This window comes from Vespa mandarinia, chromosome 8 (assembly GCF_050613455.1).
Source record: "Vespa mandarinia isolate Hongniang chromosome 8, ASM5061345v1, whole genome shotgun sequence".
Classification (NCBI taxonomy): Eukaryota; Metazoa; Arthropoda; class Insecta; order Hymenoptera; family Vespidae; genus Vespa; species Vespa mandarinia.
Window position 1 is genome coordinate 7,965,674 of NC_140817.1, and position 25,827 is coordinate 7,991,500.

At 33.3% G+C, this 25,827-nt stretch overlaps 1 protein-coding gene across 7 annotated transcripts in view; it reads right to left on the minus strand.

The window, feature by feature from the left end:
* Nucleotides 1-25,827, minus strand: part of LOC118450770 (glutamate receptor ionotropic, kainate 2) — a 125,704-nt gene that overhangs the window by 52,470 nt on the left and 47,407 nt on the right. For all 7 annotated transcript variants that reach the window (XM_085658623.1, XM_085658619.1, XM_085658622.1 and 4 more), the window contains exon 2: nt 22,183-22,478. In XM_085658623.1, coding sequence (XP_085514749.1) covers nt 22,183-22,258 — 76 coding nt within the window. In that variant the 5' untranslated portion in view covers nt 22,259-22,478. The remainder of the gene's footprint in view (nt 1-22,182; nt 22,479-25,827) is intronic.

Here is a 25,827-nt window from a genome sequence, read left to right on the forward strand (position 1 = left end):
GCGATCCACGGTTGGTCATGTCGAGTGGAAATCTGGAATATCCTAAGAGAATTCTCCAGTTCCGCAGATTTTAGCTGAAGAGTACGATCGTGTAAGTTCAGTCTGATATTCTACCGTGGAAGGAAGCAGGTAAACAGAGAAAGAGAAAGAAGGGTAGGGGCTCGCAAGGTCGAACTTTCGTTTCCCCGTGTCTCGTCATGTCAAATTTAAACTTGTGGAATAGTCATCGTACTTAGAAGACTAGTATCCCTCAATCGCATGAATTACTCCTAGCGACTCTCGTATGCCCTTTTAACTCTATGAAACGAAGGGAAAATCATATTTTGGAAAACAACATGGACGTTCAACGATTAATGGAATTTGGATATTTTTGAATTTGAATGAAACCGTTCATTAACATAATACTGTTCGTATATAGTTACTCTCATAAATATTCGGATACTTAAGTAGTGATTGCAAAATTACCGCTTCATATACTTATTTATCATGTGTTTATCGAATTTATTTTATTGTAATAGGTTAAAGTACTTATCTATTTTTTATTGTTTTGTACATATTAAATTGTAATTAAAATTAAACATACTTTTGGGATCTCAAAAATATTCGGATATTTAACAATTCATAACTATTTAATAATACATAAATTAAATTATAACAATTTTTTAATATTTTTTATTTGTTTGTCCCTTTTGTCTAATTATTTCTCAAACGCGTGGGCATATTACAAATAAACAGTCGAAAGGTGAACGTGACTTCACGCAACGATCAACAAAACAATTTATAAGATAATTAATAAGAACGAATATACCGATAATCTTGATCTTTGTATAGGAAAAAACGAATAGTACAATTCGATGACGTAATATTTTAATCATTGTTATCGTTACGAGTAAGGATAATTTTGAAAAATGAAGAATTTAAACAAAATGCATTAAAAGTTTTTACGTTAATGTTAAAAATTAATTAAAAGAAACAATTTCGATTCGACGCAATGTCAGCAACTTTCCATGTATGTTCCACGATTATTGAAATTACCAAGTAGAAATTATATTCAGTTACAGAAGCGCATAAAAGCAGACGCAGCATTATCCGTTAGAACGTTTCTAGAAAAGGTTCCAAAATCAAAAATATGAAGAATTCTCTGAAAATATTCACGCACAGAAACTACATTCTTCTTCATTCAAGTATTTTCGCCTTTCTGGTCTCTTTTACTTTCCTTTATTTTATATTTTAGTTCTTGGCTTTATTCTAGCAACGTATACCTTTATATTCAATCCCACGAATTCCATCTTTCTTGCTTGGTTTCTCTGCACGTTACTATTTGTATTTGTCTTTCCTTCTTGAAAAGGAAGAAATGAATGAACGAAGAAAGGAGGCGAAAGCAACATAGAATATAGTAGAGCGTTAGATGAACGAACAGAAAGGATAGTGTAATATCGTAAGGTGAGTTGTCTTACGAATTGGTCCCTTTTCAGAAGGGATAGTTCCCCAATGCCGAATTATATTATCTTACCCGTATCATCGTTTTCGTGTCAGAGAAAGTTATGTCCAAACTGGGGATTCTAGTATTATTGCACTAGTATACATAAGAAAATTCTTTTATATTTATTCGCCCTAATGCCAACGTTCTAACTCTTTTCAATGGCACGCAAATGTTACATATCTACTTAAATCTCTAATTGAAGCACTCGTCTTTCAAAAGAAAAAAATTCATAACGAAAAATTCATATCTCTCTCTCTCTCTCTCTCTCTCTCTCTCTATATATATATATATATATATATATATATATATAGACACACACACACACACACACACACACACACACATACGTACGTCACGAGATACCAAATGCTGTAACTGTGAGACTGCGGCTACTTGGTCTAACAACTTTTTGAATTTTTACTTCTTCTCGCAGGAAGATAATGTTGACCGCTAGGATATCGCGTAGGAGGATCGCTGAGTCGTGAGTCGAGAACGGAATCGCGGGAAAAATTCCACGTAGTCGGTATCAGTCATGATCCATGTTGAATAATGCATGCTGCTTCGAAGCGATAGACGGAGAGGGTAAGAAGAGATGTGGGGAAGGAGTGGAGAGAACGGAGATGGTACGAATAGAAAGGGAAAGAGTAGCGAGTTGGCACAACGTACGTCGTGAATTTCCTTCCTGGTCGGTTTCTTCGAGAATTCGGTGGTTTTCCGCTTGTCCTATGCGCGGATAAAACTCGCTCATATGAAACGCTAGAAGAGAATAGGTATTTAAAAGGAATGTCGTTGATATAATTGATAAAAATTTCAAATATGGAAGGAATTACGATTTAATTCATTTAACGATGTTTAAGGAATTATATCGATCATTGAAGAAAATTCGATTTGATCCCATATATTTATTTATGTTCTTTTTTTCTTTTTTTTTCTTTTTTATTATGTACGTAGATATAAGCGTTTCTATGTTCTTTTTATTTCTTTTTATGTGAAAGAGAATTCATACGTTTGTACAGCTCGTATTCGTATATAGAATGAAAATGCAAAGGCAATATACTCGATAAAACTTTGTAGAGTCATATACTTTCTTATCGATCGATCGTATGTACATAGATAAATCATAGAAGATAGTAACGTATGTTATACATACATGTACGTAAATAAAAGAAATTTCCTTTGACTTTGTTTTTTTCGTTAATTCACAAATTATAAAGTGTCGAATGAATAATAATGCGTCGAACATTAATACAGCGTAAAATCTTTTATTCTTGCGGATTTTTGCGAATCGTCGTTGTCGATGATAATGCAAAGCAGCCATCGCGTTTCTACTATTTCTTGAGATAGACACCTTTCAATTTCTCGAAAAGCATGGAATCGGGTCGTGGCTAAGATCCAAGAGTTGAACAGACCTGACGATTTGAATAGCGAACCGACTGGTGAGACTGATTTCTCTCATGTGTTCAAAACGCATCTCTTCGTTGAGTTCATTCCTCGAAATTTCCGATAACCTGTCCAATTTCAAGAACCTCCGGAGAAGGTCAAACGACTATCGCGGTATTTGAAATTTACCGAGCTCTCGACTTTCCTCGACGTTTCTTCAACGAGAAAAAGAGAGAGAGAGAGAGAGAGAGAGAGAGAGAGAGAAAGAAAAAGAGAGAGAAAGAAAAAAGGACGCCTTTTCCCCCATTTTCCCTTTTTTCTCTCTTTTATTTCAATGATATATCCACGTATGCTATATAAAAAGGATGTAACAAGAAAATTGAAATGATTATGTAGGTAGGATTGTAGTATAAGAGAATGAAGGATAAAGAATTTTGCGGCGATTTACGAAAATTGCCGAGCCGGAAAGAGAATTATCGTACGTATCTATTATAATTTGGAGAAGAGGGAAGAATACTAAAACGAAACAAAAGAAAAAGAAAATAGAAAAAAGAAACAAGAAGGAAGAAAAAAGGCGGTCTTTATTTTATTTGAATCCCGGATTTCTCGTAAGCGTTCTTTCCTTTATCCTACTTATTTATTCGGATATGTTCCGATGTTTTATCTAAATAATGAATATATGATATTAAAAAGAATAAGAAAATGGATATTTTTGATATAAAATTATATTTTCTTTTCTAAATAATAAAATAAAATTTGTGAAAGAGAAAATTTTTTGCATCGGCGTGATAACAATTAATATGTTATTATTAACTCTATCGATGTACATGTACATGTACACGAGAATATTTTATTTAATATTTCTCAATAAAATTACGATCGATTCGTAATATCTTTTTTATTATTTTAAAAAACAATTATAAACCATGTTAATAAACGTCAATCGTGGATAAGCGTTTAATTAAAAATGAAAGACGCATCTTTTTATAAAAGTTAATTTCGATGAAAGTTAGAGACCAATTCGTAAATGAATAATATATATCACCACTGTAATTCACCACTTTGTTCGTCCGATCAATTAGCTACGTGATCCGCATTCTCTTTCGAAACGGAAGATGGCACGCGGCCCGACGAAACGTTTCAACGCATTTCAAAGTCCCAGGTGTTCGATAACGATTCGACTAGACTGCTACTAAACAATGGCAGTGACGACAACGACGAAGACTAGCGATGTAACCTATCAACTTGTCACGAATACGCACGTGATAGTCACGAACCAGAGCTTAATTGCATTTGCCAAACGCACGGTCTAATCATCCGTATGTATAATTATTCAGATTATTTGCCCGTTCAATGCCACTTCTCGATGTAAATTCTCGAAATGACATACATATCTCTTGTTTGCTATTGCGATCAATTCAATGTTTATTATAAGATAAATATCATATATAAATGGATCAGAAAAATATTTTGATAAGTTTCATTAAATTATTTTAAATTGGATAAAGTAATTCGAATATTTAAATACACACATACACACATACACACATACACTTATGTATATATATTTTGTTGAAATTAATGTGTTATATGAAATATGTGAAGAATTAAAAAACAAGAAAATTATATTGTTTCTTAATTTATAAATCATTGATATCGAAATATTTTATCTGATGTCATTGTAAATTCAATAATAACGTTGAATGATTTAACATCATTAAATGTTGATTAATGTAATTGTTCGCGCAACTATTATTAACGACAATGAAAGAGATTTCATAGGCAATCCCTTTATTTTCATACCGATTACACGCAAAAGACTTTCCTAAATGTATAACTATTGAATTACATCCTTTGACAAGGAGAGTTAAATGTCGTGAATACTTGATAAGTTTCCTACCTCTATCAAGTTTCTATTCATTGTTAGATAACTTCGAGCTTACCCCCGATAGTACGAATTTTAGACGACACACGCATACCTATGTATGCGTATTCCCTTGATATTTCAGCATAACGACTAATGAGAATATAGATACACGATCGGTCGTGTTAACGCTTAATGTCTTTCCCGTTATTCCTACAACTAGCACGAATGGGGTTATTAACATTGGACTATAATTTGGGAAAACCAAACGATACCAGTGTATCGGTAGCGAGATAGAAGATTCTAAACGATTATCTCTACGAATCGATCTATTTACATCGTCAATAGAAAATTAATTAATATAAAATCACGTAAAGAACTTTCCATCTTCTATCCTAGACTATAAAACTTATAACGAATGAGATAAAATGGTCGAATGAGATAGATAGATAGATAGATAGATAGATAGATAGACAGAGAGAGAGAGAGAGAGAGAGAGGGAGAGAGAGAGAGAACGAAAGAGAGTGAGAGAAAAAGAAGATATGGAGACGAGAGACACTAAATGCGATTAACGTGGATAGACCACATTGATTCGTTCGTTTGGGTCATTGGAACACGTGGGACATAGGAAAACTTAAACGATTGCCTAGAAACGAATTTCTCTTGTGCGACGGCTATTAATTAAAGTCTTCAAGTACATACGTGCTCGGTAAAAAAAAAGAATGAATTCCGATGTCGATGCCGATGGTATCTACGAGGACAGAAGGGACGGTCATTAGAGAAGGGTAATTCAAGAAAACAAGAGAGAGAGAGAGAGAGAGAGAGAGAAAAAAGATTAGAAATGGTCTTTTTCGATAGCTAGAAACAATTTCGTTTACTTTTTTCTTCTTTTTTTTTTAATCGAGTGCCTTTCGAATTTCGACTGCCGAACGCATTTCTTCGTTTCATTATATTTTTCGTTTCACTCTCTTTCTCGTCATTATCTTGATCTTTGTAGAAAGATACGTTCAATCAAAGTCAGTCGTTTCGAATAAAAACAACACCGATAAAGAGAAAATCGGCAAAAAATCATTGGCGAAGGACATTGGCGATCCTTCCTAAATTCTCGCAAAAAAAAAAAAAAGAGGAAGAAAGAGAAAAAAGGCCACTCCATTACAGTATCGACAACGTGCTTTTCGATCTTTTACGGATCGATGAATTTTCTCCGCCCATTCGAACGCAAGTTCGCTCGAGCATATAGAACTTATTGCACGGCAAGTTCCTGTGAACGCTCTATATTTAGTACTTTTTAAAGGCTTTCCATGCGAACGGTCGTCGAAAGCAGAAGTATTGCCAACGGCTCTCACTTACGATCTTGATCGATGACAACACTAACATAAGATTCCAAGTAAACAAAAATCGATCGTTCAATTAGGTGTATATATATATATATATATATATATATATATATATATATATCACAAAGTAACCACCAATGAAAAAATTTGAATCTTTTTTGTCCATTATCGTCTGTTAATAAGCTTCTTTTTTCAAGCGTTTTTCAACATTTTTCACTTTTACGTAAGTATTATCTTTTATCTTTCGTATCGTTCTAAAAATATTTTTTAAGCTTTACGCTTAAATCGTTTTATTAAAATCGATAGATAAATCCTTTGAATTTATTGCGACGCGATTGGAAAAAAGAGCTTCGTTCTTTGGATTTAATCGGAGTAAGGAGAAAGCCTTTCTTTCTTGCGAGGAATCACCTGTCTTGAGAACATCCTGAGTAATAGGATATATATATATATGTGTGTGTATATATGTAAGTGTGTGTATATATACATATATAAGTAAGTGAGGAAGATTAGTCTCCGACACTCGGCTCAGTATTCTCGAGTCTACAGATACGAGAGACAGTCGACGAAGGATGCATGGAAAAAGCATAGACGCGGCGTAAAGCTAAGAGAGGCTAAAGGAGCCTGTTTAAAATTCGTAGTAAGGGGTGAAGAAGATTCCTTCAATGTCTCCCGAAGGGAGAAATTGAATTGAGGAGGGTAGATTCGCGTATAGTCAGTATTATCAACTAACAGGACCACCAGTCGTATTCAATTACTTTACCGTACGTGGACTGGTAGATTTTATCGAAGCTTCGAATTTTCGAAATTCAATTAGATTCGTCGGAGTTAATTTCCTTGATATCTCGAGTACGCGAGCTTGTAAGGTAAGAAAATAAAGAAATAAATACAATATAAGGAGAAGAACTAACTGGGAAGAAACAGTGCAGTATGTGTTTCATGGCTAAAGTGTATTTTCTACTTCTAGCTTTGAAATCTTTTGGATTTTATTCCGGAGGACAATATTTCGCAAAGGAACGAATTAGGTGTTTTGGAACTGCTTTGGATCTTCTCTCGGTTGCAATGTACTATCATTTACTGGAATTAAATTTATTCTTTGTGAGATCAATTATTGCATTTTTCAAAATGTATTTCTTTTTGAAAATTTTTACGCCAAAATTCTTTGAAATTCATTGTATGAAATTCATAGAATTTTACGATCTCGATGGATCGACTTTTTTTTTTTACTTCCACGTCGTCCCTATTATACTTGAAGTTTTTCTTGACTTGCTTTCGTTCTACAAAAAAAATAATGGACGTTGTAATAGCACTGCTCTTCTTCGAACTTATTTGTAATGAAAATTCGTAAGAAAAAGTTAAATTTTTTTTTCTCTGGATTTTGAAAATTAAATTGGATCGAATTCCTAATTTGCGTCAATTCGACAATCTTTATATCGAATGACATAAGAATCATGTATATAAATTTTATTTGTTTTCCAATGTAACTGATACTTCTGTAGCGCAATATTTCTGTAGTTATATTTACTTATCATAAAAATTAAATAACGATAATAAAAAAGCATTTATTACTAGTACTAGAAATATATATTAGTGGTATTTATCCATCGCTCGATATACGTATATTATCAGTTTCACACGGTTTTTTTTTACGAAAAAGTTAACCGAGCGAAAAGAATTCACCAATACGAAAAATATACTAAAGAAAAAAGCAAGTATAAATTGTGAAAAGATTTATTTCACATTTTTTCACAAAAAAATTTCGATAAAAATTCTGAAAGATCATATCAATAAAATTTTATCCATTACCATTGCTTGATCTGTAATATAGAACCGTTGATTTTTTTTTTTTTAACTAGCACAAAGTAATTATCACAAATTAATATATAAATAAGTAATGATGCAATTGGTGCATCGTGTCAATTTTTGATCCAACAATTTGTTTCATTAGTCTCAACTTTCATCAATTACGACGCAATAGTCAATTTTCAAATAAAAATTATATATTAGTATTATTTCTTGGTAAATTGATGAGTTAAGTTCTTATCTCTTGAAAAAAGAATAATCACTAATAATGAAAGAGAAAAAGAAAGGATCGCGTAAAATAAGACCGCGTAAATTGAAATCGTGTATAAAAGGTGAGATTACTAAAGAAAAAAAAAAAAAAAAAAAAAGAAAATAATAAATAAATAAATAAAAATAAAACTCGAATGAATAAAAGAGGACATGCGTATAACAAACAGTAAAAGTATTACTTATTATAAATATTTTTTATTGTATATATTCGATCATTAAAACTAAGGGAAACAACATTAATATATCGATAAGTTTTTCAATATTGAGTTATTCGTTAACGAACAAAGTTTTCAACATGTGAATCTGGTAACAAAGGCGAACAATTTTTAATATATTTTAATTTACTATAATATCCGTTTCATAACTAATAAGTTTTCAATTGGTCATAATAATGTAGAGACCTCATCGATTGAACGTGTTTCGCTTGGCAAAGTGAATGCTTTCGATTGCTTCTCAAGGATCAAAGGAAGGGGTTCGTCTATCCGTCAAACAGATTGCCGTCCACAGCATTTATGGTATGTTAAGCCAATTGTCGAAACGTAGGGCCATTATCGCGTGGACTTCAGTGAATCTAATTATGTTAGTGTTATGTTTGAACTTGTGATTCGCGCTTTGATGTAATGTCAGATACTCCCTTCCTCCCTCCCCCCATCTCACCCTCTCTCTCTCTTTTTACCTGCTCGTCTTTTACCTGCAATAGTAGAAACAGCTTGTTGTTGGTGATAGGGTAACTTTCAAAGTGTTGATAAATAAAATTACACAAATGTCCTAACGTAGATCATAAGGTTACATTATTAATATATACGTATGTATTTTAATTTATATCAGTTCGCTTTTAGGCATAAAAGAGTGAAGTCGTTATAAATTAAGGAGATAAGTTCATTTTTCTTTTATAATTATTATTTCCAATTATACAAAATGTATATATATATATACATTTATTTTATTACGTTTCTTATAGAAAATATGTATAGGTACAGATATTTATTTTCTGTCTCTCTATTCTTTTCTCTTTATCATAAATTACGTTTCATCGACGTTTCGATAACTTCTTTAAGGAAGTTTCGATATTTCTTACTACAAACCACAGATGTACACGTTTGTTTTATCGAAATAACATTTTTCCATTCGCAGAACGTTCCTCCTTACAAAGGAAAAATCATTTTCTTCAACCGATACTCTGTTAAAGGCTTTACCTTACTCGCTTCTTCTTTACGTTCGTTTTTTGATCGTTCATCATTTCCTTGTCTCCTTTGTGTAAACGGGGGTCGATATATAAAGGCAAGTCGTAAATGTAATATATTTTAGTTGATCCAGAAAATGTTATATTTATGTAACGAATTGGTCACTTTAATTTCTTTAACGTATAATAATATTATACATTCGTTATGTTTTTCAACTGTTCAAATACGGAGGAAGTTTAATTACCGAAGAAAGCTCAAACGTGATATAATTTAAATACAAAGAATTAGCGAAGCATGAAAGGAGGTTAAGCGATGAAAAGAGAGGGAGAGGGAGAGAACGAGAGGGAGAACGCGATAGAGAGAGAGAGAGAGAGAGAAAGAGGAAGAGAAAGAATGAGAGAGAGGAAAAGAGGAAGGGAAAAAATGAGAGAGAGAGAAAGAGAGAGAGAGAGAGAGAGAACAAGAGAGAGAGAGAGAGAGAGAACAAGAGAGAGAAAGAAGGAGAGAAAGAGAGAGAGAGAACAAGAGAGAGAAAGAAGGAGAGAGAGAGAGAGAGAGAGAAAGGAAAAAAGCATAGAGAAGAATAGTGAATAGTCTGAAGAGTGAGGACCGAAATAAAGTACTGTTAAAGAGCTACATGGGACATCAGAAAAATCGGAGGATTTGTAAGAGTAAATCCAAAGCAAAGCTATAACGATAGAAAAAGATAGAGAGAAGAGTAAAAAGAAGAAGAAGAAGAAAAAGAAGAAGAAGAAGAAGAAGAAGAGCGAAATAAGTACACTCCGAGTGGGAACGGAGACTTATTGTTAGAATTATATCAAAGTTGTTGCGAAGGAATCTTGAATCGAGAAAAGTAAGTAGGTACTTCCTATTTTACTTCTTTATTAACCTTTCCCGTGGTCAGTACTATGGAAAGTCGGCAAATAACTTTTATCTATCTAGTTTCAAAGTGTCACTTGACGGTCATGGTAGTTATCGTATAAATAAGAAAATAAGCAGATATTTTTCTTTCCTTATTTTCTTTTCCTTTTTCTTTTTTTCTTTTCAAAGAAAGCGGATTTTAATGTTATATATATATAAGGTATATCCCAACGGAATAATAATTATCAGGTATATCAAATATTGCAAATTGATTCATATGTTCATTAATTAAATGTATGTACAGGTTGAATGTTTTAACCGACTGCAAATATAGTCGAGCACGTAAATTAACGGAGGTCGAAGGATCCCAAAGGATATACGACTAGGCCGGCTTTTCTTGCCGTGAGGTAATTCCGTTGACGTATGTTCTCTGAACCTATTTCTCTGGAACAAGTAGGAGAAGCATGTTGCTTGAGTGTCCTTCGATTCGACTGACTTTCTACGTCTAAATTAATTGAACGTTTTTTAAAAAGAAAAAATTCGTGATCAAGCGGTCGAATAAAATTCAAGGTAACTTTATCTTTCTGTTAGCAGTGGATAGATTTTTATGAGAAAAAAGAAGGAAAAGAAAGAAAAAAGAAAAAAAAATAAAAGCTGAGAAATATACGTTACTTTGACGGTCGTCAACCTCGTATATTTCTACCTTTCGCTAATAAATTTTCATATAACGTTGTCACCATTGCCGTCGCCGTCGCACCTCGCCCTTCCCCCTTCACTTTCGTTCTTGTCCAAGCCATTGCCGTTACCATCGTCGTTGTCGTTGTCGTCGTCGTTGTCGTCGTCGTCGTCGTCGCCACCGCCGCCGCCGCCGTCGTCGTTGCCGTCGTTGCCGTCGTTGCCGTCGGGCAGCCTCTCTCGACTGCTAACGACCGGGCAACTCTAGAACGTGTTACCTGTGGCTAAACTATGTTATGCGTTTTAATTACGGTATGAATTATGACAGAGGGTAAATTTTTTATATTCCTCGTTTCTGTCCTAGGAGTACCGACCTTAATAGAGCTCTTGGTAAATATGCATAAAGAGTATCGAAGAGAATTATTAATCGACAGATATAATGTTCATTTTCTTTTTCTTCTTTTTTTTTTTTACTTTTATTTATACATAGATAAATTTAATTGGTCGATATCATTTAAATCTATAGAATTGCACGATTTATGTTTTATAATTTAAAACGTACCATCATAAAGATATTAGATATTCTTTATCTCAGTCACATAATATGCATGGAAAGTTAACCGCAAAGGATAGTTACTGTCGGATTGGTTCGAATGTAACAATACGATTATGCTAATTGATTTGAAACAATACATAATCTTTTAAGATGATTAGATATGGACGGTTATATTTGATATGAATGATAATCAATTTGAACCGATAAACTAGTAGGTGGTTTACAATTTAAACAATTAATGTACCTTGAAATTATTTGTAAGATTCCTTTGTTAAATTGAAGGTAATTTAGGAAGATTCCTTTGTAGTTAGAAAGCTTTTAATCGAAATGGTAAGATAACGTAGTGATATGTATTAATGAACCTGAAATTTGAATTATTCAGAGAAATGACATCTACGTAGATTACAATTGAATTATTATTCAAGCTAAGACGGATATTCTAGTTTCGTCACGTTTCAGTCAAAGTTACGCGAGCGCTGGTTAAATATTAGCTATAGTACAAAGGCCGCGGACTATCGGTCGAATCGAAGCTAGCATTATTAGCCGGAGCACGGGATCTATGCAAATGAAACATCAACGGACTACAGTCCTCACTTTCCTTTCGTCTCTTCACCGTGGAAATTTCCTGTGGCGAAGCAAAATCCCTTTAATGATCACGAGAGCTTCCTTTCAAGGGAGCTATTCAAGGCGGGAGATCAACATCGTGGCCATGTTTCGAAATGGCCTTCTACTCCATTAAGGGACCAACGTTGAAAATTGATCTTTGTTAATTCGAATAATGAACAGATAGATTAACAGTGCCGTTTGTAAAATGTAAAGAATATTTTCGTGAAGCTATGATCGGGTAAATTAAAATATAAATATTGCTGAATTACCTAATGATGACCATGACGACGTATTTATTTGTTTAATTTAAATATATATATATATATATATATATATAATATTCTCATAATATTTTTATTAAGTGATACAGTAAATTCATCGGTGTTAATTCGAAATCGTGCATCATAAGATGTCGATTTTCATGATCGGATTTGCGCTATCGATCATCAAAGTTCTCAACTGAGGAATTTGATTTTAATAGAGTGTAGAATATGTACTATTAATTTAGAACTTAGAACACTAATTTCGTAGTTAATAAATAACGAAAGAAATAACTTTCTCAGTATAATCGAGACATTATTTTTCGTTAGTTCAAAGTTATAGTTAGATAAAGATAAGAACTCTTATGAGTTACTTTGCGAATTGAATTCTTCTTCGAAGCAGTCATTATATCTACTCTTTAATCTAATATTGCTTGGTTTAAAAAAGATCCTTGAAGGAATGAGAGTATTCGCTTTCGTTGAGGAAAGTTTACCTCGAATTAAAGTGAAAATTGCAAATTTTTAATGGCCTCGTTGAGCGGTTATTTAAAGAGGTCTCAAACGGTGATTTTAACCTTCAACGATAAGAATACATGCACATTTCATCTTTCGCCTTTAGATAAAGGGAATAAAATTATTGTAAGTTCATATATGAAATAGCTTTGAACGATGTCAATTTTTTTTTTTTTTTTTCTAAAAAAGAGGTTGTGAAAGAGAGGACAAAATTTGTTTATAGGTTATCGTCTCTATCGATTTTAATATTATGACGCAAACATCCTTACGATCGATTTCCATTGTGCGACACATAATTTCATTCGGCCAGTTTGCAAAGATCCTATGGCGCCGGTGTCGAAGAGGGACGTAGAGGAAAGTTGAGAGGAAACATGAGAGAGAACCGACACAATCGAAAGAGGAAGAGAGTAAGAGTGACGAAGAGAGAGAGGGAGAGAGAGAGAGAGAGAGAGAGAGAAAGAGAGAGAGAGAAAGATTAAATCGAAAGCTAGTGGATCTCGGACGGGAATTGTTGGCAAATAATTCCTTTCGCGATAGAGAGAGTGAGAGTGAGAGAGGGAGAAGGAGAAAGAGAATAAGAGAGAGAGAGAGAGAGAGAGAGAGGGAATCCGTGGGATTAAACCAAAATTTAATCAAACCGATTGTAAATCCTACAAACTGTACGACGGAACTGAGCATGGAATCAAAAACATTCACAATATCGTATATAGGCGTTAGATTTTCTTTCGCAATGATTTTCAAATCTTTATATCCCTGTAATTGGATATACGTCACATAATATAATTTTCGTTTTTCTGGAAACGGTTTCATTTTTCCATCAACTTTATCTAAATGGTTTATAATTTTCACAATGGATTTCTACGATTTCGTACGAAGTGTATCTAAATGGTAGATACACGAATATATGTATTATATTTTTGTTTTGTTTTATTATTACTATATTGTTCAATAAAATATTCTTTGATAAATTTTTAAACGTGAATATTTTGTGCGTTAAAGGTAATTAAGTTAAGGATTAATTGAAATTTCAATCTTCAAGCAAAATCGGAGCCTACGACAATGCAAAATAAGTTGTAAATTGCGGCTGCTTTGACAGCTGTGGGAAATAATTCGTACCGCCAACGCGAATAAATCCTCGCGATCCTATTCTACTGTTTTTTCACTTCTACTTGTATTTAAATCTCGTGTTTCGTGAAATATCGCCCTGACCCATGTTGTACGTACAAAGAATTGCAATATTTAAAATCGTAGATTCTTTAGAGAAAAATTTTCGGATATAGTTATAGCATTATACTATGTTACTTAATTTTTTATTTTAAAAATAAATCAATGGAGAAATTCTAAGGATATTTGATTTATCTTGTCAAACTCAATATTAGCAACAAAGAGGAAAATATTTATATAGGGAGGTTCGATTCGTTCGATAGAAAGTAGTCAAACTGTGAAATCAGATGAAACAAGTGGAAATTTCGATGAATCGATCGAATTCACAGCTGATCACTCGCATAGATAGAGCAGGTGTTCATCGTATTTACTCTGTTCCACGTTGGACTCGTCGACATTCGGACTAATGACGACCGAACGGACCAATGAACAAACTAACGGAGGAAATGCTTGTCTCTTTTTTCCCTCTTGACAACGAGAGTCAGTCTCCCTTTTTATCTTCTCTCTCTCTCTCTCTCTCTCTCTATTTTTCTCTCTCTCACACACATACATACACACATACACATACACATACACATATTTTTTCTCTTTTCCTATCTCATTCTCCATCGAATCGGTTTCACTATGCTACATACAGAGTTCGGACACCCGCGGGAGCGGTAAAACAATTTTATGACCTAGCCTGGAATCGCGGAACCAAAAAGAACGCACGTGCGTTGCGATGCCGACGATAAAGTATAAATTATGGAGCCACCTGTATACCACAGCTATCCGTTTGATCCGACGCCATTTTTATGATCCTCGACCGTACCCAATTCTTTCTCTAATATTTTACTTTTTTCCAACATCAACTGTTGATGTACCTTGTCTTAAAATGAATCGAGCACTTCGAACCTAGATTTTTTTCGACTGGCTATTAGATTTTCTCTCTCTCTTTTTTTTCGCTTTTTATAAAAAAGAATCTTTTCTTCTTTGTAAATATTCTTACGAGCTGAAAAAGGAAGCTTTTATTGGTTTCCTTAACTTAACGGCATAGCTTTCTTTTCGGTCATCAGACGAAAGAAGAAAAGGGAAACTTGTGGTCCATGGAGACGCACATTCAAAGAGGAGTAAACAAGTTCGCAGGAAATGTACGATCGATGAGATAGTTTTGAAAGTGTATCGAGAGAGAGAGAGAGAGAAAGGAACAGATAATTTGGAAGATGGCGAGTTTCGATAACGATATGAAATCAATACCATAATATTTTTACGAATCTATTCTCAGGAATATTATTAACATTCGATTGATTCAACTAACTTGCAATGTTGAAATAATTTCAAAGTTTTTATTATGTTTAAGAATTATGTCGACATAATTCTGACGTTGATAGAACATTAATTCATTAACAATGAGTTATATAAAATGAAGAAAAACATCATGGATGAAAAATGATGAAAAGTGTTGTTAAAAAGAAAGGATTAGTGAGAGAAAATCTTTGAATTCTGAAGGATTTAACCGACGACGATGGGAAGCTGAAATATAAGTCCTTGATTGGATCGCGAATTGTTACCGAATATAGTTATCGAGCTTTCAAACTGCAATCACAAAGTTTCTATTATTTCTTTTAATTAATGCGTTAAAACAATCTAATTAATGCGTTATCTTACTTCGTTATCAAGTTTAATATGATAATTTGTCTATTATACAATATTATACACATATATCTTATAATTAATTTAGAAATGGAAATTTTATAATGCAGTTTTGATTTTTATTTTTATCATAGTTGTTTTGTTTGTTTTTAAATAAAAATGTTTGGAGATTTTTATTATCCTCGAACATCTTGAAAAAATTTATAAACGTTTTTTTCTCAAGGAATCAACATGTTATATCAAAACGTAGAAAATTTAGACATGATTTTTGTTAATATAAAATCCAACACGTTAAACTGTTGAGTAATTGGAAGAAATGTTGCTAGAATACTGGAAGTGCAATACGTCGAAGAGAGATACTTGATTTCATTAGCGCGTTCCACTTTTCTATCGAATCGAAGAGGCTTGATTGGAGAAGAGTTTCACAATTAAAACATATTGGAATTAAGTATGAGATATCTGCTCGATCACATAGTTTCAGTGAAACAACAAACACGAAACGTTAACTCTCATCGAGCGTATTGCATTCGATGCAATGCAAAGGAAAAAATCATCGACAAATTCCCTTGCATTTATTTATTTATTCTTTTTTTTCTCTTCAAGATTCGTCAAATATATTTTAACGCGTTCATAGTTTTTGAATTTTTTCTGATTCAAGTAAGTACTTAAGTTGCCTCAAACGTAATTTCATTTTCGTTTATAGAAAAATCAAATTTTTGGTAGGCTTGGCAACGAAGATAATGAAGAGCAGATGTTTCATAAGAAGAATCTTTGAGACGAAAGGACAATTCGTTCCTTTCTTTAATCTCCCTCTCTCTTTCTCTCCCTCCCTCTCAACCCCTCCTCTCTCTCTCTCTCTCTCTCTCTCTCTCTCTCTCTTACTCAATAATGGATCTCTGGGAGAGAAGTTGGTAGTTTGCTAATCCCTTTTTAATCATTGATCGATGTAAGAAGATTTGCCGGGAGAAGGATGAATGACCGTAAGGGCTGATTGTTAATTGTTAAAAGGAATAATTATATAAATAAACGACATCATTAATATTATTTATTCAAAATAATATAAAATATATATATTTCAACATATTATGATTTTTTATAATATTATTTATATTATCTTACAATATGTCTATCCAATAAAATTATAAAAGTAAAAAGAAAGGTATTATCGTGAAAAATTGTATAAGATATACTAGAGACTTTCTTGTTGACCACAATCTTCAAAGGACGAAAGCTGGATATATCGAAGATCCAGAAAAAGGATTTTCCATCGCGATTGAAAGCTTTTATTCCGGTCGGACAAATAGAACATGGCGCAGAGTTCGACAGGCTGATCTCATCGCCGAAATGACTACTTGTTCCACACCCCGCCCGACAATATCAGCCTGCTAACCCTATCCTTCTTCTTTTATAAAAGAAGATATCAAATCTAGTTCTTCACTAGTCACTCTTCGTATTGATTCAATAGTTGTTAATCTTCTGTGTTATCCATGCCACTTCTTAATCAGATCGTCCATACTTTCTCATTATTTGTACGAGACATATATTTATTTATTTGAATCGTTTAACACGTCAGATCATTATCGTATTAATTTTTAACCAAAAAAAAAAAGAGAGAAAAAAAAGAAAAATATTTTCATTTAAAAACTCCTATTATAAAGAAGATATACGAATTAAGGAGTCAAGATCTGAACTCCATCGAACTAGTACGAAATTCTTTCGTGCAAATTCTCACGTCAGATATAAGAAAAGGATTACGTATACCCGCATCTGGTTATCAAGAAGATTCCGATAGCTTCAGCTCCTTTCGGTCTAGACGTATGAATTCATCATTGTATATAAAGGTTCTTCATTTCATATAAAGATTTCGACCGATTTAATTTCTATGTTCATGTACATATTTGATGAAATGCGATGAATGAAGAGTCAGAATAGACGAATATCGTATTGTCGTATAATATATCTATATATTGTCGTTATATTATTATTTTTCTATGTGATTAAATTTCTATGTTCATGTACATATTTGATGAAATGCGATGAATGAAGAGTCAGAATAGACGAATATTGTATTGTCGTATAATATATCTATATATTGTCGTTATGTTATATAGTAGTAGAAGAGCAAACATTCTTCGACCCAGAAACATTCTTAGGCCAAAGGGATTCCTTTTTTTTTATCGTAATAAATGTCGGAGACAAAATTTCGTGGGCGGTGACCACGAGAACATTTCAAATAAAACGATCCTGTTTGTGGAGTTAGAGTAGACCCGTTCGTCTTTCCTTCTCCGTAAGCACCCATCTTTCCGCCGTAAAACGGTGAAAGAAAAAAGGGAAAAAGAAAAAATAGGGAAAAAGAGAGAGAGAGAGAAATAGAAGATAGAAGATTTCTATGAAAGAAGGTAAACATCGATCTAGATTTTGTTCTAAAATCGAATCAATACTACGAGTAAGTTTTTGCAATCGATCGTACGGATTGCACACCGCTTCGATTTATTTGACAGTAAAAAAAGGGAAAAAATATTGGTTCGCTCTTTTGTATATATCGATTACGCTGTCTTTCCGTAAAACATATTTGTCATGGAAATTTTCAAGGGAAAAACGGAAAGATTCGAACCGAAAATTTAAAAATTGTCACTTTACCATCAGGAAATGAAATAAACAGGCAAATCGTTCAATTCATTCTTCTCCTATTTTCTTATATGGCATTTCCTTCTCGATATGAAAATTCTTTATCGAGTTCCTTGACAAAAGAATCTCTATCAACGATAATCCTTATCGGAATATGAAAATTTCGATTTTATCGCATAGTTAACTCACCAAATTTTCGTTGTTCATATCAAAATTTTTTTTAGTATAAAATCATTCGTATTCTATCATTGTTATTATTTTAAAATTGTTCAGCAGAAATATTTATATTTTTATCTTTCCTTTTTTTTTTTTTATTTATTATTCTTAGTTATTAGGTCGAAAAGTAACGATAGTTTGAAATTAAAAATGTTCAATATCGAGGATAGGTCGGTAGATCTCTAGCTTTCGTTTGCCTTTGTCACACCTCCGAGATTACATTATTCGTAGGAAAATCTCATTAATGTAATCCTCGTATATTCGTTTCGTCTCGACTCTACACCAAGAGTCGATCGTTCGCGTTAACGACCCTAGTTAGAGATTACGGCCAGCGTATTATCGCGTCGTTCTAATAAATTATTCGCGATAACATTGTTTAAAGCTCCTCCTCTTCATTGAAGTTGTAAACGTGCAATTCGCGAGACTAATCGTGCGAAACGTTTCTCGTTAAAATGACATTATTAAGAACCTTTGAAAAGAATGAATCTTTCGAGCTTTTTTCTTCAAGCTTCGATACAAAGAGAAAATTGTGATGCTACGAAAATGACAAAAATTATTTTTCTTTCCTGTTCTTTTAAGTAAATAGAATGAATATGAGAGCATGTTTATGTATAAGAAAAAGATATATAATTTTAGATGAATGCGCGCGCGCATTGTATATCTATATATATGTGGGTAGGTGTATCATATAAATCAAGGCCTAAATCGATACTTACCTCCTCAGAATTCTAAAACCATGACTCAGAGTTCGTATATTAAGTTGTTTCGTCTCTATATAAGTAGATCTTCTTGTACCTATGTGAGTAAAAAATAATGGCGCTATCTCTCTCTCTCTCTCTCTCTCTCTCTCTCTCTCTCTCTCTTCATCTTAAAGAGGTAACCAGATATTATGAACTTTGACAATCAGTTGCCAAGATTGGATGGAATATGACAAGAAGAGGCTTCGACATTTGCATGAAAAGTATCGACTTCAATTGCCAGATTCTAGGTTAAAAATTGAATAATTTATGTCGTGTTCGATCGTTCGCTTATAGATACGTTCTCAAGAAGAAATTAAAAGGTGCCTTCGTACGCGATATATACCGGATAAAAAAGAAAATGCCGAGTTTGCTTCTTCTCTCGACCACCGTTGATTCTACCGCGATTTTGTCTTTCGATCAACTTTTCTCTGAAGATTGCGAACGTGGTTATTGTTCTTCATCGATTATCGAAGATAAAATTGCTATGACAAAGTCGCGGTAAAAAAGAAAAAAGTAAAAAACAGAAAGGGAGATAGATAAAGAGAGAGAAAGAGAGAGAGAGAGAGAGAGAGAGAGAAAGAGAGAGAGAGAGAGAGAGAGAGAGAAAGAGAGAGAAAGAGTGAAAGAAAAAAAGAACCAAATTAAATGAGAAAGAAAAAAGCTTTCAGTATGAAAATATTACTTGAAATATTCTATGTAAAGAAGGAATCGGTAATAACCATGGAAGAGTCACTCGGCATAATTTAGCACAGAATTTTAATGGAAACTCTATGGTGTTATTCGAAGGAAAGATAAGAGTCTTCTATCAGTCTCTGTTCTGCACTTTTACGTTTATGAAATTTTATTAGTATTGCATTTTGATCTTTTTCTTTTTTTTTCTCTCTCTTTTATAAAAGTCGATAATTATTTCGCATAGATAACATTTGAATGCAGAATTCAACGAGCAATACTTTTTCTTTCCTTTTCTGTTCTTTTTTTCTTTTTTTATTTCTGCAATAACTGATAAACGTGGAAATGGATAAAAGAACTTAGGCATGAATTTCGAATGCGTTGACGAAAGAAAGTCGTCTTATTACAATCGAAATACCGCGCGACTTTGGTTGACAATGAGTAACCGTATCTTCCTAAAGCTTTTAAGCATATTAAAATTCTTCATATCACGACATCGAGTTATAAATCCTTAATGCTGTTACTATGACGGAGGTTCGCTTCCGCTCACGGCATGCCATTGAGAACTTTATTAAGCATGGATTTTACGACCGGATAGCTGGGCTCGCGTGCCGCTTATACATGACAAAATTGCCACTACGGCGCCGGAATTATAATAATCCTCTGGTTTGTTGGTAGGTTTAAAGAAAAAAAAAAAATAAATAAAAGAGAAAAAAAAACAAGAAAAAAGTCAAATTTTCTTTCTTCTCTTCTCTTTTTTTTTCTTTTTTTTACGCATAGAATTTAGTCTCGTTGCATTTTCAAAATTCTCCAAATAATTTTGTTGGTTTAGAAGGAAGAAAGAAAATTCATTTTTTCGTTAAAGAATTCTTTAGCATATTTATTGGAAAGACGTCAGGACGAATAAGTGAAAAATGCCATGGAAAAACTTTGAAAATATTCATGAAGTTTTATGAGGAAATGCGTTTTTCGCAAGACATGCGGGAGGTACTGAAGGGAGAACGACGGTATCACACGTGACAGAATTATAATATTCTCTTGAAACTTTTACAAACGGCTTTTCTTCTATCTTTGTCTAAGTTTAATTCGAATAATACAATGTTCGGAATATTTTTATATCCCTTTAAAAAATTCATTTTCAAAGTTACTAGGTTTCTTTGTATACTTCATTCATTATATAAGAAAAAACAAAAAACAAAAATAAAAAAAAAAGAAGAAATTTCATTAGAGGAAATTATTTAATTTGTAGAATAAAATGTCCATATTCTATCTTCCGTTTTGTCCGATGATCATTATTGAGCTAGATGAGAAATTAAAGACACCTCTGGATGAGAGTTCACAGATAAAGCTTCCGATTAAATTCGGAAGCTTTCGCTGCTTACTCGAGCGTAGTTTGTTCGAGCTCGATTTATTCGCTTCAAAGTGGAGATCGCCGAAGATATTGTTAATTTAATGAAGCCGAACATTTATTTGAAACTTTGACATGTGCTCTTTGTAAAGTCAGTTAGTTGTTCGCAGTTTTTAGATCACTATCAGACTTAATACAACGGTGTTGTTGCTCCAATTAAGATATTGAAGCTACTTTGTTATTTCCATCTTCGTATTTTATCGACGAGGATCGTAATCATAAATTTTGGACTTAGTCCGGTTTTGTCCATAGTCTGGTTTTGTGGACACGAAAACCATTTGTTAGTATCTCAGTTGTGGGTTTCGGCTTTTTTTTGTTTTGGTAACAGGATAGAATGCGTTCGGTTCCTGTTCAGTTCCTGTTCGGTGCTTGTACAGTTCCTGGTTAGCTTTTTTGTTTTAAAAACAAAACATATACGCATCGGTTGTGTCAGGAAATCCTCGGTCTAACACGAGTTGTCGGTGAAGAAAGGCGTATATATGTAGTTTCTTTTTTGTTTTGTATACCTTTGTCAACCTTTTTGTTCTGAACAATCGTATATAACTTCTCTCAAAGAATGAATGCTCAGATACGAATAACGCATACGTATATATGCCATTGAAAAAAATTACGCTAACGATCATATAAAAAAAGAGTATCGGGTAAAATAAAATGATAAAGTGCTCAGTACGTTATCGTACATTGAATCATCAATAATATACTATGCTCATAGAAAGCACATTATTGTTAAAGCACGCAAGAACATAATGGTTAAATTATAAACTTAACAGGTTTATTTTTTGGTTTCTTATATTTACATCATATCATTAGCAATTTTAGCGTGTAAATAAAGTTCATCGTATTTAATGATCTTTCAACTATCGAAATTGTATTAACTCTTTTAATTTTATCTGCCACGTTTAGTTACGTATCATGTTCATTAAAGACTAAACTTACCGATTCTGATGACAGGTGGCAGCGACATGGCAGTGGTGACCAGGATGACGATTACGGCGAACAACAGTGCCATCATGTCCGACGTGAGCTCGCTTCGCAGCTGCACGATTACAGCATTGTTTCTGCTTGACACACGTTCGTAGAGAAGAGAGCAAAAAACTCGGCAAAGCGTACGAACGTATGCACGCGATACACGGCTATGTTAACACTTTCACAGAAAATTACGCGCTAACGAAGATCCATCGACCTACGTGAACGTTCTTCCGGGCCACGCGATCGTCCATCTTGCTTTAAGCCTGCAATCAGGATAGGAACAATTTTTACGTTTATCGAACATTTCGATCGATCATTTTAATAGTCGAAATAAAAGGTTCGTATTTGTAAATCGAAGCATTTCAATCTGGAAAGTCGTGTATCTATAATAACTTGATCGTAAATTTTTCAAAAAACCATGATGACGTTATCAAAAAACGTGTTAATTTCTTCCTTTTAATCATCGTTCGTTATTTTTTGTCAACTTCAGAATATAACTCAAATTGATTTCTCCCATTAGCGATAAAAATGACATAGCTGCGATTTCGCCCTCGTTCGTTAAAAATAAATTGCGTGGAAACAACGCACGATTAGTTTACGGAATTACACAAGTGATCGATTCTTTCGAGTCGCGCATGAATTAAATTCTCGGTCGTTGATTTGTATCCTACGTAGGATACAAGTCTCGTAATTTAATCGGAAATATATCATAGGTACGTAATTCTTATTAAAGGAATACGAATGGAATAAATTCTTTTTTTTGTTTTTTTCTTTTTCTTTTATTTCAAATATATGCGTATTCACATGCGTATTCAGATAAGTACACATGTAGCAATTATATCGGATAGTAAAATACGAGAAATTCGTCGATTAAACATTTAGCAAAGGTATTGAAATTTTCTGAATGGATAATTTTTCTAACGATCATAAAAAGAAAAGAGAAAAATGTTAACGATTCTACTAACGAATCTGTTTCAATAAGAAAAATACAAATGTTGTATCGTCAAATATAAGTTAAACTTTCGAAGTAGAGGACAGACGAATGAAGTAAGTAATCTCATTATAAAGACGGTATGATGGTAGAATATCTAATCGAGAGACCTACTTTTTGTAGACGGAAAAGCGCACAGCAGCACGCAAAGTGCAATTGAAGTTATCGATTTCTTCCCTTGAGTATAAAATGTATCTGAATACTAACTTACGATTAAAATGAAAAAAAAAGAAAAAAGAAATGAAAAAAAAAAGAACAAAAAAGTGTACTTCATTATCCATTTGATATCTATTTATAAAACAATATTGACAATTTTAACGAATTAAACATATTTCTGTAAAAATTCAATTGCATATCGTCTGAATATGCATAGTACATGCGATAGCTAGAGTGCGCGTATTAAGCGTGTTCTTATGTAAAAGAAGTTCATTGTTATCCTTCTGATAACACGAGCAAGTAGCGAGATATCTCTAGGGTGAAATCACGCATACTATCAAGTCCATTCCCAAAGGCGCGTTTTCTCTATGAGAGCAAAAAGAGAAAATTCAGTGTGCTCTCGGTACTATCTTTATCTCAGAGGAATGTCAAAAGGATCGCTTTGTTATTTATAAAGGAGTATCCTTCGAAAAGCGTTTTCGACCTTCGAGACGATCCCGACTATAAGATAAGGACACTCCCTCTTAACTCGATATCTTTTTGGTCTTAGTGAGAGAATCGGTATCTCGAGTTTGTTAGATCTTTGATATAAAAGAAACATGAAAGAGAACTATTCTTTTATTAGAAGTGAATAGAAAAAGAAAATGAAAATGAAAAATATGAAGAAAATTAACACACCGAGTGCCATTTTATTTTCAAGATCTTTTTTATGACATTCAACAGATCCAAAATTTAATTAAAGTAAAAAGAATGAAGATGATTTTTATGTCAAACTAATCTGCCGAGGTGTTAAACCTGGACAGATTATTTTTACACTTGCTATTTTCTCTCAAAGAAATGAAATCAGAAGCGAATGTCTAGTACATAAAAAAAAAGAAAGAAAAAGAGAGAAAAGTCTTTCTCTTTCTCTCTCTCTCTCTCTCTCTCTTTCTTTTTCTCTTTCTCTCTTTCTCTCTCTCTCTCTCTCTTTCTCTTTCTCTCTTTCTCTCTCTCTCTCTCTCTCTCTCTCTTACTCTCTCTCTCTCTCTCTCTCTCTCTCTCTCTCTCTCTCTTTCAATGTCATTCAAAAACGTACTTCTTCTTAGGGATTGAGTAGAATCTAGTGTTGACCTCATACGGTTCTACTATTAGAGTTAGCCCGCACAGCGTAAATTGTAAAGGGATTCGTGTTAACCCAATTTAGCAAAAGAGCCAAGTTTGCCTCTCGCCGCGCTACGTTTGTTTGCCCTTCGAAGCTTCCACGCGTGGCCTTAAACGCGTAAACGCGCACGCGCGAAAACCTTTCGATCGAGTGACCATGTAATCGCATTGACAAGTTCGTCGGATACTTTTCTTCTCGAACTCGTTTCGATATTGCATTTTGAAGAAGTTTCGATTGGTTCTTTTTTTTCTCAAAAAACCAAATCGATCGTTCAGACCTTTTAAAAATCATACGAGCGATAAAGAGAGTAGGACGATGCCGAATAATACGTTGTCTAAGAAATATAGAAAGTTATTAGTAAAGCTGAGAAGATAGCTGAGTTGGAGGATACGAAACGTAGCAATTCCGGATGTAAGATATTCAGAGAGAACTCACGAGTCTCTCGAGGCGGAACAGCTGCTAACGAAGCTTATCGTCCGCGGGAATAGAAATCGGGCCGAGGCGAGGCTTTTAAAGCTCTGAGTCCGTACAGTTCGAGAACGAGGGGTGCTTTTCGTCTCGGGGGAACCAAGAAGAATTTAAGAGAGAGAGAGAGAGAGAGAGAGAAAGTAACTTCGCTTTACTTTTTCGACGATAAAAAGTGAACAGCGTTGTCCCTTTGCCGGCTTTACGATCAAGTGGAATTAACGGACTGCGACTGGCACTGTCTTAGATCGTAAATGAAAGTAGGCCGACTCTTGGTAATAACGATTAAGCTTTTATCTTCGACAAAGTGAAATGTCTAACTTCTCTCTCTCTCTCTCTCTCTGTTTCTCTCTTTCTCTCTTTGTTCTTGAAAATCTACAGGTCTATCTTCTTAACTGGTTAAACTTCTATTTCAACTCATTCTCTTTTTTGTGTCTCTTAGAAAATATATATATACACGTACACACACACACACACACATATATATATATATATATATCTACATACGTATATATATATATATATACACATACACACACACATATATATATACATATAAATAAATAAATAAATTGTAAATATTAATTGTAAATATAATTATTGTAAATATAAATTGTAAATATAAATTGTAATAAAATAAATTGTGAGTAGTGAATATATATTTTATCTAACAACTTTTGATAATAATATATACATAATAGATGATAATAATATCTTCTTAAGTAATTGATCGTACATATTTATGTATGTATGTATGTATATACATATATACGTATGTACATACATATATACGTATGTACATACATACATATATAGATACGTAAAACAAAAATGTATATTTACGTGCTTCATGAAACTA